The 19,388-nt window shown below is 39.3% G+C and overlaps 2 protein-coding genes across 2 annotated transcripts; both read right to left on the bottom strand.

Annotated features, from left to right (window-relative positions):
• Positions 1-344: 344 nt before the first annotated feature.
• gata2b (GATA binding protein 2b) lies at positions 345-10,937 on the bottom strand. The gene is made up of 6 exons (XM_028447554.1): positions 10,807-10,937; positions 10,274-10,650; positions 8,620-9,228; positions 7,013-7,158; positions 3,099-3,224; positions 345-1,396 (listed from the first exon to the last, which is right to left on the bottom strand). The coding sequence occupies exons 2-6, from the start codon at positions 10,503-10,505 to the stop codon at positions 1,112-1,114; spliced, it is 1,398 nt and encodes a 465-aa protein (XP_028303355.1). The 5' UTR covers positions 10,506-10,650; positions 10,807-10,937; the 3' UTR covers positions 345-1,111.
• On the bottom strand, positions 10,574-18,791 carry LOC114462987 (extensin-like). Its single transcript, XM_028446180.1, has 5 exons — positions 18,647-18,791; positions 18,107-18,538; positions 17,869-18,056; positions 10,830-10,965; positions 10,574-10,650 (listed from the first exon to the last, which is right to left on the bottom strand). Exons 1-5 carry the CDS (start codon positions 18,789-18,791, stop codon positions 10,574-10,576), a joined length of 978 nt encoding a protein of 325 aa, XP_028301981.1.
• Positions 18,792-19,388: the final 597 nt, after the last annotated feature.

The raw sequence follows: 19,388 nt of genomic DNA, 5'->3' as shown, positions 1-19,388 counted from the left end.
TGAACAAATACTAGTGATAGACCGATGCATCGGCCAGCCGATATTATCGGCTGATTTTTGCGTTTTTTACGTGTATCGGCATTGGCCGATGTGGGCTGCTGCGTTCGCCGATCTGCATTATTTACAGAGAGCAGAAATATGTTTTACTTGTTCTTGTTCCACATCACCTGTTTCTAATATTGATTACATTTTTTTTTACTTGTTGTCGTTCTACCTCACCTGTGTTAATTCAAATACATTTTCCATTTTTAAAAATTGAGACTCGTACCATTTGTTTTCAACATTGTGTAATTTTTATGATGTAAATTGAGGGAGCAAAAGTAGTATCGGCTCCAAATATTGACTCAAGAAAATCGGCAGTTTGTATCGGTCATCGGCTTAGGTTGATGGAAAAAAAATCGGTATCGGCATCAAAATCCATATCGGTCGATCCCTAACAAATACTCAACCTTTGTTGTTGTTTGGCACGACTCATGTAAGGGATTAATTAACTAAAGTAAAATCACACGATTAATCGCTTAAGTGTGTCAGTCAGGAGTGAGCTCGCTAATACGAAAGGGTTCTCTTACTTTATAGTTTACATTTTTAAACTCTCTGCTCATTTTTCCACACTCATCCTCAACTAATGTCCATCACCCACCTCACACACACACACACACACACACACACACACACACACACACACATTCTGATTTGATGATGACATTTGATTTTTTCCGACCTTTGTAAAAGCCAACCCTGATATAGATTCAACCAATCTGATCAGAACATCCCTAGTGTGCATACGTGTGCGATCGTGTGCGTGTGTGTGTGCGCGCGTGTGTGTGTGTGTGTGTGTGTGTGTGTGTGTGTGTGTGTGTGCGTGGTTGACAGGAAGCAGACTTTTACTCCATCAAATTTGGTACCAACAGAGCAAAACATTCAATCCTTTCACCAAACTCTCCAATAAACCAATGACATCTTTAGATTAGAGACCAGACACACAGAGTGGGCGTGTCTCTCTATAACACTGTACACTTTGTCCTTTCACTCGACCCTCATCCACCTTCATGTAACTGTCAGATCATTGAAGTAGCTCCACATCAGCCGCAAAGCCCTAATAGTCCTGATCTCAGCCCATCGCCGTCACCATGCTGGAGTGGTGCGGGTGGCTGAATGACGGGTGAATGGGTGTGGGAGTGGGGAGCATATGTCCAGCATGGCTGAAAGGAGGAAGGTGGCTCATGGACATGTGACTGGCCAGTGAGGCGGCACAGAACGGTGAGTTCTTCTCGTGCAGACTTTTGGTAAACTCCTCGTAACTGTCGCTGGCTCGTTTGTTTTTCTTGGACTTGTTGGACATTTTGCGGTTGCGTGTTTGTATTCCTTCTTTTTTCATGGTCATGGGTCGGTTCACCTGTGGAGAGGTGGAAAGGGATTGTGAATCAGGTGCTGTGATAGTACATCTGTGTGTTGCAAATGAGGTCAGCATCATAACATCCCACATGTAGTATATTTGTCAATTAATCTTTGATTATTTTGTATGTGGACCCAAACGCACATTTAAACTCCCAAATAGGCCTGGGCAATATATCGAGAGTCAAGATATATCATAATTTCTGTTTCTATTTCTATATCGATATATTTTTAATTTATAGCTTATGTTTTATTAAAATACTCATTTTAGTAGTCGCTGTTTTCACAACAGCATGAAAAGAGCAGTTTTTCAGCAGGATTTCTGAGTGCGTAAAATCCCAGACCTACCCCCTAAACAAGCCACTCTACAGAACTCACTCACACATGATGTCCCTAAGCTAAAAATAGCAACTATTGTGCAGCTTTTTGTTAATAAAGGTGCCTCTGAGGCATTTTGCATCAGCAAATTTAACCCAGAATTGGCTTTCTGGTAAGACTTTAATCAGTTATAAATATTGAAATTTATATCGTATATCGCCATTTTGAGATATATGAATTTTGGTCCATATCGCCCAGCCCTAAATCCCCAACCCTTGTTTTAGCTCATTAAATCAAAATGGTCTTAAATACCAGTTCTTACCAAACTATGGGTTTTGGTGAAAAGATTATATTTTTTGTCTCGAGTTGATAAAACAAACCCTTAGTATCAAAGCAGTGATCCCCAACATTTTATGGGCCTCTCGGTTGCGTGCTCCCGCTGAAGGGTGCGAGTGCGTAGGGAGTCCCAATATCACCGAGTGTGCTTTAGCTCCGCCCACTATGCACCCTTCATGCACACCTGTGCAAAGCGTGCATGCGAGCGGACTTCGATGAAGGGAATTACGCATAAGTCCTTTAGTCGTGGGACGTTACAATTTATTTATTTTTTTTAATCGATGCGGACAAACTCACAATAAACCCTGTTGACAACAAAAATGGCAAAAAACAAAAGTATTTTCAAGTGGAAGCAAGGTATCATTATGTCATTTCTGTAATATGTAACACGTTAAAATAAATGTTGTACTACAAGAGCTTTGGTACATGTAGTTATGTTCCGTACATTTACCCAAATTCCTTGTAATAGTGAAAATAAACATACATGAAATGGCCTGAGGGCAGAATGTGTTCAGCTAAAGCTAAACCACTCTGCTTACAGGAGTATGTAAACCAGTAGAAACACTGGACATGTTTCTCATTATAAAGAAACATGTCACTGTGTTTCTAATGTGTTTTTTTTTCTTTCTTTTTTAACAAAAATGCTGCTTCACTACAAGCATCATGTAATTTAAAACAGACTTCAGATACACAAACAGTACATTATACCGTAGTAGAATCCTTCTATTGTTGTTTTATGTTTCCTTATTTTGATGCCCCTGGCCTTAATGCTATTCATACGGAGAGACTGGTCTTGTGGCAGCTCCACTCGGCAACAGTCCCACCATTGTGACTCTCAAGGGGATTACGCCTACCAGGGAAACAATAACGCACAAAGAAAGAAAGCACCAACGAGCGTAACTGTGTCTGAGGGTAAAACAGCCCCATTCTTCTCCTCTCCTCTCCTCTCCATCCTGTCTCCTTCTCTCCCTCTCTTTTTATCACCAAACAATCACTGTACCTACCCACTTACTTCCCCTGTAACCAGGAATCAACAGTGCAACACTTACATTGTGCAGTTTATAGTAAAGGCCGCATGCATTACACACTGGGTCTCCATTTGCATTGCGACGCCAAAGTGTAGTGGTGGTGGTCTGACAGTTAGCACAACAGGTGCCTGCTCGTCTGGCAGCAGACTGTAGAAAAACACAGAGCAGGCTTTGATTAGAGCTCAGAGAAAGTCAGAAAAAGAAAAAAGGTATTAACTGTGAGGAACACATGTAATATTTCATTAACTCATTCATGCACAACTCAAAGATTATTTCATTTTTCATCATCAAGGCTATACACAGCTTATTATTATTATTATTATTATTATTATTATTATTATTATTATTATTATTATTATTATTATTAGTAGTAGTAGTAGTAGTAGTAGTAGTAGTAGTAGTAGCTGCAGCAGTAGTAATATTATACATATTATTTATTTGATTATTATTATAAGAAATGTATTATAAATATTTCTATATTTACAATAATTATTACTGATTCTTGCTTTTAGAAAATTTAGATTTGTATTTCAATGGTAGCCCTTAAGAAAACACATTGAACAGGAATAGTCCAACAAATCCAGTTCTGATGTTGACAGTATTATTGGTGGAGCACTAATACTGTGTTTAACTGTTATACTAAGATAAAGAAAGAGCCTGGATAGTTATTTTATTTAGTAATTGATACTTACACATGAATATTTCATATTTTAAACTGAATTAGGTCAGTTTCCAACACAGGAAATTATCACATTTTTCCACTGCTGAGTCAAAACGCCCCAGTGTGTTTGTGTTACTTTATAAGATAAGACAGGAGCGTGAATTTAAACGCATACTATAATTGTTACGTAACGATGTAAAGCGTGTGCATGTAAGCACCAGGGCGGCCAAAGCCATCCCTGGTGTTTTAATATGATTCCCGGTGCTTTGCAGGGCGGGGAGCGTAGGGGAGTCTGACCGGGACAGCGCGCTGTGCAGGCCCGGCAGGAAGCAGCGCTGGCCCCGCTGCAGCCTCTATCTGTAGCGGTCAGATATCCGGAGAGGAAGCAGCAGGAGGCCTGGCCCACTGCTGCTGCTGCTGCCGTGAGCCCCGGCTCTGCTGCACGGAAACCGGTTCCCAAATGTGTGTTTGTGGCGAAGTCAAAGCTTTCATCGTATAATAATCGCGTTCATGTGTTTTTCTGCTAGGATAAAAAAGTTCAAAGAGTCATTTTCAGTTTTAACAAATAAGGATACAATTTAAAAGCACCAAAACCTCAATGTGTGTTTAAAAAAAAAAAATAATAATATTATATATATATATATATATATATATATATATATTTAAACAAGTTACAAACTATTGCACATTCAACATCTCACTGCTATTTTTCACCCTATTTTCTCGGTTTTTCCAGTGCAACCTTCAAACACTGTGGCTATACCACTTTTCTAATGTATGACGTTTACAGAGGTGAAAGTAATGTATTACAAGTACTCACTGTAATTGAGTTTATACTTTTTTTTTTAGTATATTTCTAAATCAGTCATTTTATTTCTACTTAAGTACGTTATAAAATAAGTAAAGTAATTAGTTACATTTCTACACCCAACCATTACAGAGTAAAATATAAATATTTTTGTTTTGTGAAACTACAAAAAAATGAAATGACAACAATCAAATGCATCACATCATAGCCAACCAACCAGATTAAACGTAATGCCTCGTGACAAAACAGCATTGAGTGGAGGGTATTTCAGCCTGAGACTTTTTTTTTACATTTTGAATTGAATTCATTGGTTTTATTCTATTTTTAAAATGAATTGTACATTTTGACAAACCTTTTATTTCATACACATGCCTTTGAGGAAAATATTTAATTTCCAATTGTGCAACATTTGGTCTCATCCTTTTTAAATTTATACATGAGATGTTTACTGTATGCAAGGGAACCGTGGCAATATTTATTACCAACAATATATGTCGGGGTGACAGTAACTTGTAACTTTTACTTTGAGTACTATTTAATTGAGCTATTTTTTTTACTTGTACTTGAGTATTTTATGTATGACTTACTTGTACTTGTACTTGAGAACAATATATATATATATATATATATATATATATATATATGCCCATTTCATGGGAAGTTCTGCTTGGACACTGTTTGTTTATTTATTTATTGATTTATTTATTTATGTTGTGATTTATCAAGCTTATCCTATTTATTAGGCGTCAAACCATTAAAAGTCACCTGATTTACTGCCTTAAACCTTTGCACTGTTGCTATGCTGTATAATTTGGGGCCAATGAAGCTGATTTATAGCAGTGTGTGTGTGTGTGTGTGTGTGTGTGTGTGTGTGTGTGTGTGTGTGTGTGTGTGTTCGTGTGTTTTGACTTCCGAACACTGTCATCCTTTCTCTGTAAAAAAAAAAAAGGCTGCAGGAGGCTACTTGAACACAATAGTAAAATGGATCTATGCTTACATTTAGATCTTTGTGTAGTGTTGTGTCTTGTTTCAACCTTATGTAATTTCTTTACTGGGTGCCATTGTATGATGAAAGTATTTTCCCTTTGGGATTATCAAAGTGTTTTTGATTCTGGTTCATATTTCTGCCAAATTTGAAGCTGAAATGTTAGAAGGTTTTCACTGAACAAAAATTCAAATGCAAGTTTGCAGGAGTTACTTTTTTAAACAATAGCAACAATAGCTAAATCCATCTACAGGCTATACCTACACCCACTCTCACAGATAAAGAGGTGCTCCAAAAATAAAAATGCATATCAAAAACACGACAGTTGAATATATATAAACCTCAATTTAAAATATGTTTGTTTTTTTTTTTTTAAAAAAACAAGAATTTTAAAAGCACAATCCATAAAAGTCCATGTTGATATGTCAGGAGAGCATTAAGCTGCTTTTTAAAAATAAAACATTCTAACGCTAAGCTGAACTTAAAACACACTGGGCCAAAAAATCACATTATATATATATATATATATATACAAGGCTCCCTTACATCATGTTTGTTTTGGACAGTTGGGGAAAAAACTAAAGTACCTGAAGAAAACATACACATTGTGATGAATGCAAGAACACTGTGTTTAAAGACATTTGTATAGGCTGTGGTTGGACCCACATTTTATTTTACGTGAGCAGTCCAAACATATATGCAACAAATAACTAGGTTTATTTATTTTTGCTGCCAATCCACTAAGTCAGTGCTATATTTGCTACATATTGCATAAATGTGACAACTGCAGAAAACCAGATATTTCTATCTAAATTAATTTATATTTAAATAAAAAAACTGATACATTTACCAGATTTTAAGCATGCGAGCCACCATATTGCAAAAAAAAAAAAATCTTCCTTAATTTTTTGTTATGCACACAAACCAAATCTATCCACGGTTAACAGATAGCAGTCAGTAGCAAGAGAAAAACAGGAGTATTCTGATTTTTTTTTACATGGGCACCAAACATTGTAAGCATTTTAGTGACGTGAACAATGAGCTGCATACTTTCAATATTGCTGACTTGTGATAATGACAATGTTGCGTACATTGTCCTCCAATGACTTAAAAGCCAATTTTGATCAATCACAGCTAGAGCATAAAAGACAGGTATTTCAACGTCTAATTAATCACTTCACTTCCCATCACACAGCAGCATTATGGCCCATGCCCAGTGGGTCATAGAGAGTTTTGAGAGATTTCACACAGGCCCTGCTATCACTGATTCTATCTGTAATAATGAGAACAGGAGCAACACATTTAGTGCTGCTCTGCTCACACCTCCAGCCAAAGGGGCCACACAAGCACAATTCCTGGAAACCGATTGGGAAAATATAACTTTCCTGGAATTGTGTCTCCTCCTGCTCACCCTTCACCTTCTGCCCTTTTTATTTACTCCCTTTCTCCCATGTTTGACTCATTAAAAAACAGATACTCACCAGCCTGCGTTTGGGTTTAATGAGCGGTCGGTTCTGGCCGTTCATCTTGTGGTAGAGTCCACAGGCGTTACACAGGTAGTGTCCGGTGCTGTCTCGTCTCCACAGGGGTGTAGCCGTGGCTCCACAGTTTACACATTCACGACCCTCTGTGTGAAAACAGAACCAAACACAACAGAACAGTCAACACAGGGCCTGTTTCATTTCATGTGTCATTTGATTCCATTTATCTGCACATAAATAGGTGTGAAATATCTGCCTGAGAATGCCCTCTGCCTTCACCGGAACAAATGTTTTTGACTGACAAGCAGAAGATTTGTTACATTTGTTGACCTGGTTGATGGTCTGTGAAAATAAAGAGTTTTTGAAAAAAAAAAGAAAATAAAGAAACACTTCAACTGTAAACCTCAGCGGTTCTACAAAACAGTCACGTATACGTTGTTCATTCTCAGACTTTACTAATCAGAAAAGATGGATTTGATATCAATGTTAAGTGTCCTATTATAAGCATGCAACATGTTCATTACATGCCTCTTTTCCTTATATGACAAAAAAAAAAGTATAGGATTCTCCACTCACTGACAAGCTGGCCAGACACAATCAGACTGGATGCTCTGAACAACAATCAGGACAATGTAATACGGCTTTGTGAAACAGAGAAGCGACTCCAAGTCTAAATGCTAAGCTTTTGGCACCGTGTGCCTGCAGGTCCTTCATTCACACTTCTGTAGGCTGCATCCAGCTCAGGACTAATTACAGAGTCACGGTCAAGGAAAGAGGATTATCTCAGTGACTCTGAGCTGGAGATCCATAGAGGGAAAGCTGCACACTCTACTATTAATCATCACACAATTAGTATCTAGCTGTATTAGGTCTGTTGTTTTTTTTATCAGTTCCTATAGAGATAAAGTTGCAGAGGCATAACGTTTTTAATGATTATACATCATGACAATAATTTTTTTTCTTTGATTTTTTTTTCATTTTATTTGTTTGTTTCGAGCAGAAAGGAACCAAAAACTATTTGTGTAAGGAAACCCCAACAGAAAAAAACAATCAAAGATGTTCAAAATAATATATACCACTTTTTCTCAAATGGGGGTACACGATGGCAGTATAGTGTCAGTCTTGGTCACACCCCAGGCACAAGATGACTGGAAATTATACAAACTAATGCAGTAAAAAATTAGCAAAAACTATTTCTAGAAAAAAATGTCTTTGGGGTAACCAGAAATTATCGATATCAAAAAGGGGTCACGATCCAAAAAAGGTTGGGAACCACTGCACTAAATATTGTTTCTATCCACTTATTTACAAAAAAAGTGAGAGAAATTCTTTCAAATGTGTATTATCACTCTTTCATTCCATCATTATACGCTAGTGTTGTTTTTAAATAGTTTTCTAATCAAAAATAGTGCAGTCGGACAAAGGGGTCACATGGATTGAGAAAAAGGAGAAAAAGGGTACTGAGCCAAAAAAAAAAAAAAAAAAAAGTTTGAGAACTACTGGGCTGCGATAACAACATTAAAACGATTTTTTCAATCCGAAAGACATGCAGTTAAAATGAGTGTTTTTGTCATAACTCAGTTTGACAGCGTCTGAAAAAGACTCACCGGTACAGGAGCGGGTCTTGCCTTTGTTCTTGGAGGATAGGCTGGACGGGGACCCCAGCAGACTGCCCGGGTGGAACAGACTACCGCTGTACTCGTGGGCCGCAGACAGAGAGTAAGGCGGATATGTGGGTATGGGGTGGTGGGTAGACGGGGTCTGAGCGCTCATGGATACCAGGCTGCTCCTCAGCGGACTCATGCCCTCCATCTTCATGCCTTCATGAAGCGACACTTGGTATTTGATAGATTCCTTCTCGTCCATCCTTGTGACGCAGGACGACGGGGACGCGGCCCCGGGGTCCGGGGACACGTCTTTGGGCGGTGTTGGCGGGAATGGGTACAGGTGGGAGCCGCTGTGAGAGGACGGCGTGAGGGAGGAGGTCGACCCCGTGTTGGAGTTGCTTCCACACGGGTAAACAGCAGAGAGAGCACCGGGGGACGCAGAGCCCGGGTGGTGCAGGCTGGGTTTGCTGAAGGGACTGACAGCCCAGGCGTTGTGGTGGTGATGGTGGTGGTGGTGGGACGACAGGGAGGATTTCCCTCCGTCCAGCCACGACAGGCCCGGGCTGTGGATGCGGTGAGGCAGGCACACGGGCGTCCCTGTCAGGCGAGCTGCATGGGAAACAAGGAGCCATGCAAGCTGTATCATATATGCAAGGAAACATTTATTTCACTTTGTTGCATTGTCCTAGAGCAGTGTTTCTCAAATGGGGGTACGCGATGGCACTCTACTAGAAAAAAAAAAAAAAAAAGAGAGAGAGATAGAGAGTGGAAAATGTATAAATAAAGTGTCTGTGTTGGTCCCACACCAGGCGTGATATGACCAGAAATTATCAGAACTATAGAAATAAATCTATTTAGTAGGCACTAAATCAGGTTTTTTCAACCGTGGGGTCGGGACCCCATGTGGGGTCGCCTGAAGTTTCGAAAAAAATTACATAGATTTTAGACATTTTTAATTCTTCTTTTTATTTTTATATAATTAAAACAAAACACAATATTAAACATCTATTTCTATACTTTCACTTAGTGAAATATAAATCTAGTTCAACTAAAATACAGTAAAAATAATAATAATATCTGCTCAAACATGATCAAAAACTAATTCCAGAAGAAGAAAAAAAAAATGTATTTGGGGTCGCCAAAAATTCTCGATATCAAAATGGGGTCACGATCCACAAAAGGTTGGGAACCAATGCAGTAAATACTGTTTCTTTCCACTTATTTACAAAATGAGATGTGTGTTATCGCTCGTTCATTCCATCATCATGCTCTACAGTTGTTTTTAAATAGAAAATTGTTTTCTAAGCAAAATGTTGTAGTCGGACAAAATGGGGTACATGGATTCAGAAATAAGAGAAAGGGGGTACTTGAGCCAAAAAAGTTTGAGAACCACTGGTCTAGAGAAATAACGATGGCTTAATTAGCTTTTTAAAGATTTTTAAAATGTGATTCCTCATAACAAATCTTAATTTTACTTTTTAAAATGCATTGTTTATTAACAGACGTAAAACCAAAAAAAAAATAAAAAACAATTCTTGATTTTTATCAACTTTTTTGTTTGTTTTTTTTTTTTTTGTTAAAATAAAATAAAACAAACAAAAACACCAAATGATGTCCCAGTTTGTAACCAATGTAATGTGGATGCTTCCCTTACCGTGCGCTTGGCTGTAGGACACCCTGGCTCTGGCTGAGTTGTGGTAGTACGGGTTTCCTTGTGAGTCCAGGTGATTAAAGAAAACATCCACCTCATCCGGAGGCAGCAGCTGCGCCGTGGGCTCCATGTAGCTGTGGCCCAGGCCGGGGTGATGAGAGTCCGGGTGTTGTCCGTTCAGCACGGCGTGGTGATGCATCCAGCGGGGCTGATCCGCTGCCACTTCCATCTTCATGCAGCGCGTTTACTTACAAAGGAGTGTCCGCGGGGTGCTTACAGTCTACTAATATTCAGCAGGTCCATTCACAGCTGCTGGAAGCGCGTTGGCTTGAATTCCTCTTTCTCACCGACACTATAAGTACCGTTTTTCACTGGGAAACCTGCAGGAAGCATTAGAGGTTCATATGTTAAGAGTGGAGATGTTGTGCAACCTGCTGAGCCTCAGTCAATGAAAACCTGCAGTGCAGCAAGTCAAAATAAAAAAAAATCAAATCAAATGCAACTTAGAGAATATATTAAACAAATGATTACTGCACCTTTGTTTTGAATCCGCCCACACCTGTCTGGAGAGTCCGTGTGTCTGTCTCTGATGGGATGTGTCGGTGAGACGGAGAGCGAGGTGGTCCGCTGAGATGTAAAGCAGCAAACTGTGGCTGACAGTGTTGGGCCAGGCTTGTTAAGCTCCGGGGCGGAGTCTGCAATAAAAAAAGCTTTGACTCACACAGAGATGCTCCTGGTCCTGCATGTGACACATTGCCTGAGAATGACAACATTTTTCATCGTGGTACCAATTTACAGTGAATATAGGAATTTAATATAGAACGGAATCATATCAACATGTCCTTTATTCACAAATGCTGGATCACACATTTTTATCTTCTTTAAATTATTTGGATTGTTACTATATATTTTCTTAATTGTGATTCATTAATTATCTTCCTCATCAACAGTTTTGAAACTACAAGTAAAATGATAAGTTTAGGCCAGGGGTCTGCAACCTGCGGCTCTGGAGCCTCATGTGGCTCTTTGACTCATTTGCAATGGCTCCCTATAGCTTTAAAAAAAAATAAAAAATTAAAACAATGAATTGTTATTTCTTACAGAGGGTATTAATGTTTAATTACATTAACTTCAAATAGAATTATGATGAAACAATTTGTTAACCTAAAACTAAATCACATTGTTCAATAACTCTGCCACCTTCCTACGTCACCTGTAATCTCTCAACTTTAATTGCACCTGTGGCAAACCTTAGGTTTTAAATCCCTCAAAGAATATTTTTGGAGAAAATGTAGATTTTATTTGTGTGGGGAAAGATTTTTTTTTTTTTTTTTTTATTTAACTGATTTATATATGCATGCTTGATGTTGCAAGAAATGATCACTTAGCATGTGTTGACCGACATGATCATGTGTTGTAGCCCTTCAAATATTAACTCGATAAAATATTGTTTACATAAAATTATTCCATATAATTTGAACTGTAAAATGTTACACACTATATTATCTTTATTGAGAAAGTGTTTTTTCGGCTCCCTAAAGACCTTTAATCCAGGTGAGACAAAATATATCGGTAACACTTTACTTGAAGTTTTATACATAAGGATGACATTACATTGTCATTAGCTGTCATTAGCGTGCATAATTAAAGTGTCATAAAGGCTGTCATTAAATGCCGTTTGCTAAATTTTGACACCTTTAGAGCTATGTTGGCATTTTTTAGGTTAGGTAGAGGGATCTAGTGAGGTTAGGGTATAGCTTAGGTGACGAACAACACTTAATGACAACCTTTATGACACCTTATTTATACTAATGCCAGATGTGATGTCATAATAATGAAAACGTATAATGTCAGCCTTTATGTACAAAACTTCAAGTAAATTGTTACCAATATCTCTGTCTCTGTCTGATGATGATGACTGACAGGCAATCATTGGAGGGGGAGTTTAACCCCACCCCCCAGCACAGGGCAGCCTGCTTGACGCCTCTTTTGACGTCATGGCATCACCTCACTAAATGTCAAATAACCATGACATGAAATTCTTGGAGCACCAACAGAGGGACAGGGATTGCCCGGAGTCTGACGGGACTCCCAGCGGATCAACCCGTTAAAGAAGGAAGCACTCTGAAACTGATATTTACTCTCCAGCTGCATTAATAATACATCAAGTACACACTCCAGTCTGTGTGATTACATTAAGGAGGCCAACCAACGCGAACAATATAAACACTGCTTGGAATTTAGTTTTCACTTCCATTCATATTATTATTCTTTAGTATTATTGCTACACACACACACACACACACACACACGCACACACACACACGCACACGCGCACACACGCACACACACACACACACATATTAAGCTGCCTTCACTTATTAAAGGAAAACCTAATGCAAGGTGGTTGGAAAATGTATAGCAACTTTGGTTAATTTGGACATGAATGCATAATCTGATCTAAAGTTTTCATTCGGATTGGAATCCATGTGGGGCACATTACAGTAAAGTCACCTCATTCTTGCATAGTGCCCTAATTATAGAAGATGGTAATATGATGGACCTATGGAAGCAGCACTTTGGCAGAGTACAAACGTGTTATGTATTATTAAGCAACCTAAATTATGTTGAATCATTTACAAGACACAAATTCATGCATCCACAGCTGCTGGATTATGCAAACAAAATAAATACATTTATTTATTCAGTTTATTTCCGACATGGTTACATTCACTTTTTTTTTTTTTTTTTTTTTTTTTTTTTTTACATTTTTTTTTTTTTTTTTTTTTTCATGCCGAAAAAGGAGACGAGAGAAGCAGTTTGCTTATCTGGGTCCCGTACCCCGTTTTACCATCGCAAATTTACATGGGTTTACATGTCTCTCTGGTCAAACATTCTTGAGTTGTTCTGAACAGTCCTTTTTTGTGTAGTCATCTGTAGTCAGTGTTTTGATATCGATCACCAATTTGTAGAAGTGGTCGAACAAGTGGATTGCTATGTAATAATTAAACTGTAATACTGCTGTATTATGTATGGCGTTAGTCCGACTTTCTCCTTTTGACCAAAGTGTCACAAAGAAACCCGATATGATGTAGATCAGCTGTAAAGTACTAAAATTACATAACATCAAAGCACTTATCACTTTTCCTCTATTCTAAATGTTGATATATATATATATATATATATATATATATATATATATATATATATATATATATATATATATATATATATATATATATATATATATATAACAAAGTAAACCAAAAACCTGTGATTGCTTGTACAAACCTGCACAAATAAACATGAAGAAAAAGAGAAAAAAACTGCACACACACGCGCACGCACACACACACGCACGCACACAGATAGAGCTATTCTGCAGGAGCAGGTCTCTGGCACTGCAGTATTAGAGCTCATCAACATGATAATGTGGAAGTACGCATGCTTTGAGTGAGCTCTTTTGATCTGGCCTGGCGATAAAAACCTTATCAGCAGCAAACATCCACTTCCATTTTAGGATTTGACATTAATTCAATCCCTCCTTTTATTTACGGCTCTTTCTTCTCACACGAGCAGATCAACAGAAAGGCAGAGAAACACTTAGATCCTCGAGTCAGGCTGAGAAATTCATTATAGGAGAAAACGTGAGATTATACAACAGAGACAATTTTATTTATTTATTAAATCGTTACAAGTGTGTATAAATATATATTGAAAATATTATTGATAGATTCTTTTCGAAAATCCTCATAAAGTGCGTCAGAAGCCCAAGAAAGATCCATTGCTGTAGGATCCTTTGGATCCCATGATCGTAGCCCCTCTTGGGGTAATTTTTCATCAGCGCTGGATAATCTTTGTTCTTTGTGAAGATAATAAATAGCCTAATCGTTATCAGCGAGCTGCTGGAGGTGTCGCCTAGAGAATGGGGTTGATCGGCCCGGGAAATAGGCTCCAAAGTGCCGCAGAATAAATGGCATTTCTTATCTTTCTCTCCCAGATTATCGCCGCCTTTTCAAACACGCACAACAAATACATCTAATGCGACGCACGCATCACCAGTGCACCAGATCAGCTTGAATGATTGATAGATGGATAGATAGAATTGGGGGCTGCACGACCACCATTTACAAGTTTAATGCTCTGCATGTGCATACAGTCACAATTGTGTGTATTTAAGGGGATAAATGCAGCCTGCTTTCTTATTATTACCATGTTATCTATAGGGGCCATCTGAGGTCCTGCTGCTTTATACTTTATCTAATTCCTTGCATCTTCATGCGTGTTAAACTGGAAAAAGTGTGATTTCAAGAATGGGAAGTTTTACGAATGAAAATACACAAAGGCAGACTTATTATGTTCAAAGAAATAGAGCAGGCCTTCTATCAATAAGAGGATCGATGCCCGTTAAGCACCATATGTGTAAATAATTTAAGTCTTCCATGGCTCTTTAAAACGTTGTTTAAATCGTGTCATTTAATATTTGTTTGCATTAAAGCCCCAATTTAAACACAAATAACACAAAAGATGATAAAGGTTGCACACAAAAATTAAAGGTATACTGAGGCCCAGAGGTTGAAAGAAATACAACTTCTTATAATTTCTGTTCAGCCTTTGAGTTTGTACATGCAGAGAGAGGCAGTAAAGATGGTTTTTTTTTTTTCCAATTTCTCCAAACGGGAGGCTTCCTAAATTGGCAGCTGCAGCAGCCCTGGGTGCTGCTGATGGTCTCCAGGGTAACACAGATAAGCGTGCAGTCATTTTCCATATCTTACACTCCAATATATTCAAGGATTAGTTCTCCTTCCTGAAAAAGGTCAAATATTAAGTCAAGCCAGTTAGGAGTGCTCCTCGCTATACCATTCTCTCAACAATGACACAGCATTTCCTTTCTTTTTTTTTTTTTTTTTTACAAGTTAAACCACAACCATGACTTTTGCTGACAGGCGTTGACTGATGGTTTTGGTAAACATCATGGCACATTCTGACTGTATTTTACCCATATTAACAATGTGTTCAAAAACTAAATAGGTGTTCATGATGATGTGTTTAAGTAAAGCCCAATTTAAACCTGAAATAAAGGAAAATATTTTCAATCCTTTTTTATTTTTATTTTTATTTACGTTTCTTTACCTTTTTTTAACCTCCATTTAGAGGCGCACAATCACACAGCTAAATGTATCCAACGTGGCTTTATGTGAGAAAACAATTGCTATTAGAAGGAATGAATTGGCCATTAACTTCCTTCTTTTAAAACACGTTTAATTTTACAGCCATTTCTTTCTTATTCTGAAATAGTTTAATAAATTACGCCTATTTACTTATTGTTACGTATTTTCTATTCTTATATTTACTATGGTATACTACCAAAGGGGGAAAAAAAAAAAAAAAATATATATATATATATATATATAATAAAAAATAATAATAATAATAAAAAAAAAAATAATAATAATAATAATAATAATAATAATAATAATAATAAATAAATAAATAAATAAATAAATAAATAAATAAATAAATAAATAAATAAATAAATAAATAAATAAATGTTTTAATTTGTATTCGATCTTTATGGTCGTTTTAATTTACTACAATAATCTTTTTCTTTCAAAGAAACTGAAAATAAACAATTTTATTAATAAAGGTTTAGTGTTAGCAAAAAAAGCTGTTTTTTGCTCAGTACATTTAAATAAACCTGTGTGGAGGATTTATTAAGATTTGACTCCTGTAAACGTTGTACTTGTGTATCAATTTTGCATTTCATTTCATTAAATTTTAATATTTTGGACTATAATAATTCTTGTATTTACTTTGCCTACAGCCTATGGTATTGTGTGCGTTTTGTTTTTTGATTTTTCTTTTACCAGCAAATTATCTATTTCAAGTGTAGTATTACTCTTTTATGATGTTTTCTCATAGATATTGACTCTCGCTGTGTAGTGTGTTCGTGTGTGTGCGTGCGTGCGTGCGTGCGTGCGTGCGTGTGTGTGTGTGTGTGTGCGTGTGTTAAAATCAAAATGAAATTGGTAAAAAGTGTATTATTGAAATGAATTAAAGTCTCTTTATTAAAGATGTTATTTGGAGCAGATATATAGTCACTACACGTCCTTCCACTGAGCTTCTCGTTATTCCGGGCCCTGATGGTGTGGGTGGGAATTCACAAGCTGGCAGCGACACCTAGGGGCCAGTAGCTCATCTGTCCATTACACAAGGACACATACATCTATTCTGCAGTCTTTGAAAAAATGATTGGTCATATTTTTATTGTTGATTATATGATTTGATCTTATCCAAATAGTCAGTTTTCATTCATCTTAGTTATTGACAAGGTATTTGACATAAAGAACACCAACCCCACCTGATTGTGCCAGACATAAAACACAAGCAGATATTAGCAACTTTTATCACAGCTGGGCCATAAAAAAAGTATATTCTCACCCGAGGGCCAGATTATCAACATTCATGCAGTATTTAGAATTATGACCAATATAAGCAATATTGCTCAGTAATTTTGTTGTAATTTTGTGTATTTTTGTATAGTCATTGTGTGTATGTGTGTTGTTGTTTTGTATATTATACCTCATTGTATGTGTTTAGTTGTTGTTTTGTGTGTATTTGAAATTAAATTTTGCATAATTAGTTGTCATTTTGTTGATTTTTGTTGTTGTTTTGTATGTTATTTTATTATTTTTGTGGATTTTTGCAGTCATCTTGTGTGTTTTTGGAGTAATGTTGATTATTTTACTAGTCTTTTTTGTAATGTAGCATGTTTTCATTAGTAATACTACACATTTTGTGTATTGTTTGAAGTATTTTGTTTGCGTTTACTTTTGGAGCCGTACAGAATTAATCTGAGGGTCGGATGTGGCCCCCAGCTCGCATTTGCCCACGTCAGCTCCAATGCATCAACCTCCATATATAGTAATCACTCTGTAACAGAGGCGTTTACAGAGAAAAGCCCTTCCTATAGACCCAGAGTGAAGCCAGCTCACTTTGATTGCCCCTGACCTCACCGTGTGTATAATGCTGTGAGGAATGTTTTCTGAGTTATTGGAGGTCAAGGTTCACTGCTGGGCTTCCTGCCCAATGCTGAAGGAAGTGAAAGTTTACAACACCTTGTCACTTACCACCTGTCAATCAATCTGTGTCTCACCACTACTGTCGAGGGAGTATACAATCAAAATAAGTAATTAATCCAACCCTTTGGATGTTTGTCAATTTCCCATCCTTGTTGTATTTTCTAGATTTGTTTTTGTTTATTAAAATAAAAGTCCCAAATATGAAAATACAATGGTTTTTCTTGTCAGATTTAAATATGTTACTTAAGTAATTTTGAAAGGAACAATACACAATAATCAACATAAACATTGTGCTGGATTATCTTTTTTATCCCGTTTCCATCCTTAGTCCCATGGTCACCTAATGCATCGACATTAAATACACAGTACATGAAGTTACAATAATAAATGTATGAAAAGAGACATTTTAAATATCCAGACCAGGGGTCACCAACCTTTCTTAAACTGTGAGCTACTTCATATATACTGTATAGCCTGAAGGGCTACCAGTTAGAAAAGCACTTCTTGGAGGGGCACCTGTCGAGGGGTCCACGGCTCGGGGCCGGGGGGTCCGGGATGGTGGTGGCTCTGGGGGTAGCTACTGCTCGGAGGCATCTCCTGCATCCTGGATTGCTGGGTAGCGGCGGGTTGCTGTGGGTTGCTCCGCCGGCTCGTCTGAGCACTTTGGCCTTGTTCCCTGAGACTGACCTTTCCCGGGGATGTCGCTGGCGCAGTGGGCCAGGTTGGGCTTCGTCCGGGGCTCACTTTGGGGTACCTCTTGGGGCGGTGTTTGGAGTGTGCGACGTCGGGGGTGGGGCGTGGTGCATGGTGCGGTGCTGTGGGCCCTCGCCCGTGCCGGGGCCTCCCCTAGAATTGCGCTGGGTGGGTGTGTAGGGGTGCGGCCTTCTGGCCTGGGTAATCCACGTCGAGAGTTGCTGGTCTGCTGGCTGGGGTGACTTGGTGTTGCTGGGTGCTCTCTTTGCCGGGTCTCTCCGGGTGGTGTCGGCCTTGTGGGGCGTGGAGGTGCCTCTCTCCTTTGGGTGTGGTTTGGTGCTGGTCTTGTCTCCTGGTGGTCTTGGGGTCGGTCCCCATGGTGTGTGGGCACGGGGCGGCCCGCCACTGGGGAAGTGCTTGAGTCTGTGCCGGGGTTTGGGCAGGGTTGCGTGGACCTTCGGGATGATGGTGTTTGCTGGAGGGGTGGCGTTCGCTGTTTCGGTGGTTGGGGATGCTGTTGATCTCCTAGTGGGTCTGTCTTTCTATCTGCAGGCCGATGGGTGGGTCCGGGCGTCCTTGGCTGGGGGCTGCTATACCACACCAGGTGTGTGCCGTTTGTGTGCCTTCCTCTCTTTCCCTCGGTCTTTCGTAGGCCGGTGGGGGGAATCGCTTTGTGGGGTCCGTCTGGGGCTTTGTGGTCCTGCTAGTTGATGGGCTGGGTGTGGGGGGCTTTCCCTGAGGGGCATCGCCCGGAGGCTCTCCCTCGGGGGTTCCCGGTGCCGGGGGTCCTTAAGGTCCAGCAGGCTCAAGCCTGCTGGCTAGGCCGCTCTTGGCGGGAGTCTTCCCCTTGGGCTGCGACCTGCAGGGCTAGAATCTGCGGCTTTGCCACCTTGGAGATGTGCGCGGCGCATACCGGTGTGATGGTCTGACTGCGACCCTTGGGGCGTCCTGACTTTGACATTAACTGAGCCTCATCATGTGAGCGACATCGATAAAGGGTGATCTGGGGCACTCTGAGGGGCTTGGCCGGTGCTCCTGGGGTCCCTGATGACTCTGGGCCCGCCGACTGCCTATCTAGTGTGGTCCTGGCCGTCTCCTGGGCATGAGCTTTTGCTCGTCCACAGGGATCTCGGCAGGGGGCTCTCTGGGCCCTCTCCTTGGGAAGTTGGGTGCTGGGGTGTGGAGGTTGGCATTGGCAGGGGGCCTTAGGGAGTTGGGGTCGGTGGCAGGGTGCGCTGGGTCTTCGACTCCTTGGGGCTTTCAAGGGTGTGTATGTGGGGGGCGGTGGCTGCCTCTTAGCCTGGGATCTCTGGGGCATCTGAGGGGACTGCTCAGTCATTGGG

Source organism: Gouania willdenowi, chromosome 5, assembly GCF_900634775.1.
Source record: "Gouania willdenowi chromosome 5, fGouWil2.1, whole genome shotgun sequence".
In the NCBI taxonomy this organism is placed as follows: domain Eukaryota; kingdom Metazoa; phylum Chordata; class Actinopteri; order Blenniiformes; family Gobiesocidae; genus Gouania; species Gouania willdenowi.
The sequence above is the reverse complement of the archived record's forward strand: the minus strand, read 5'-3'. Positions and strand labels throughout refer to the sequence as shown.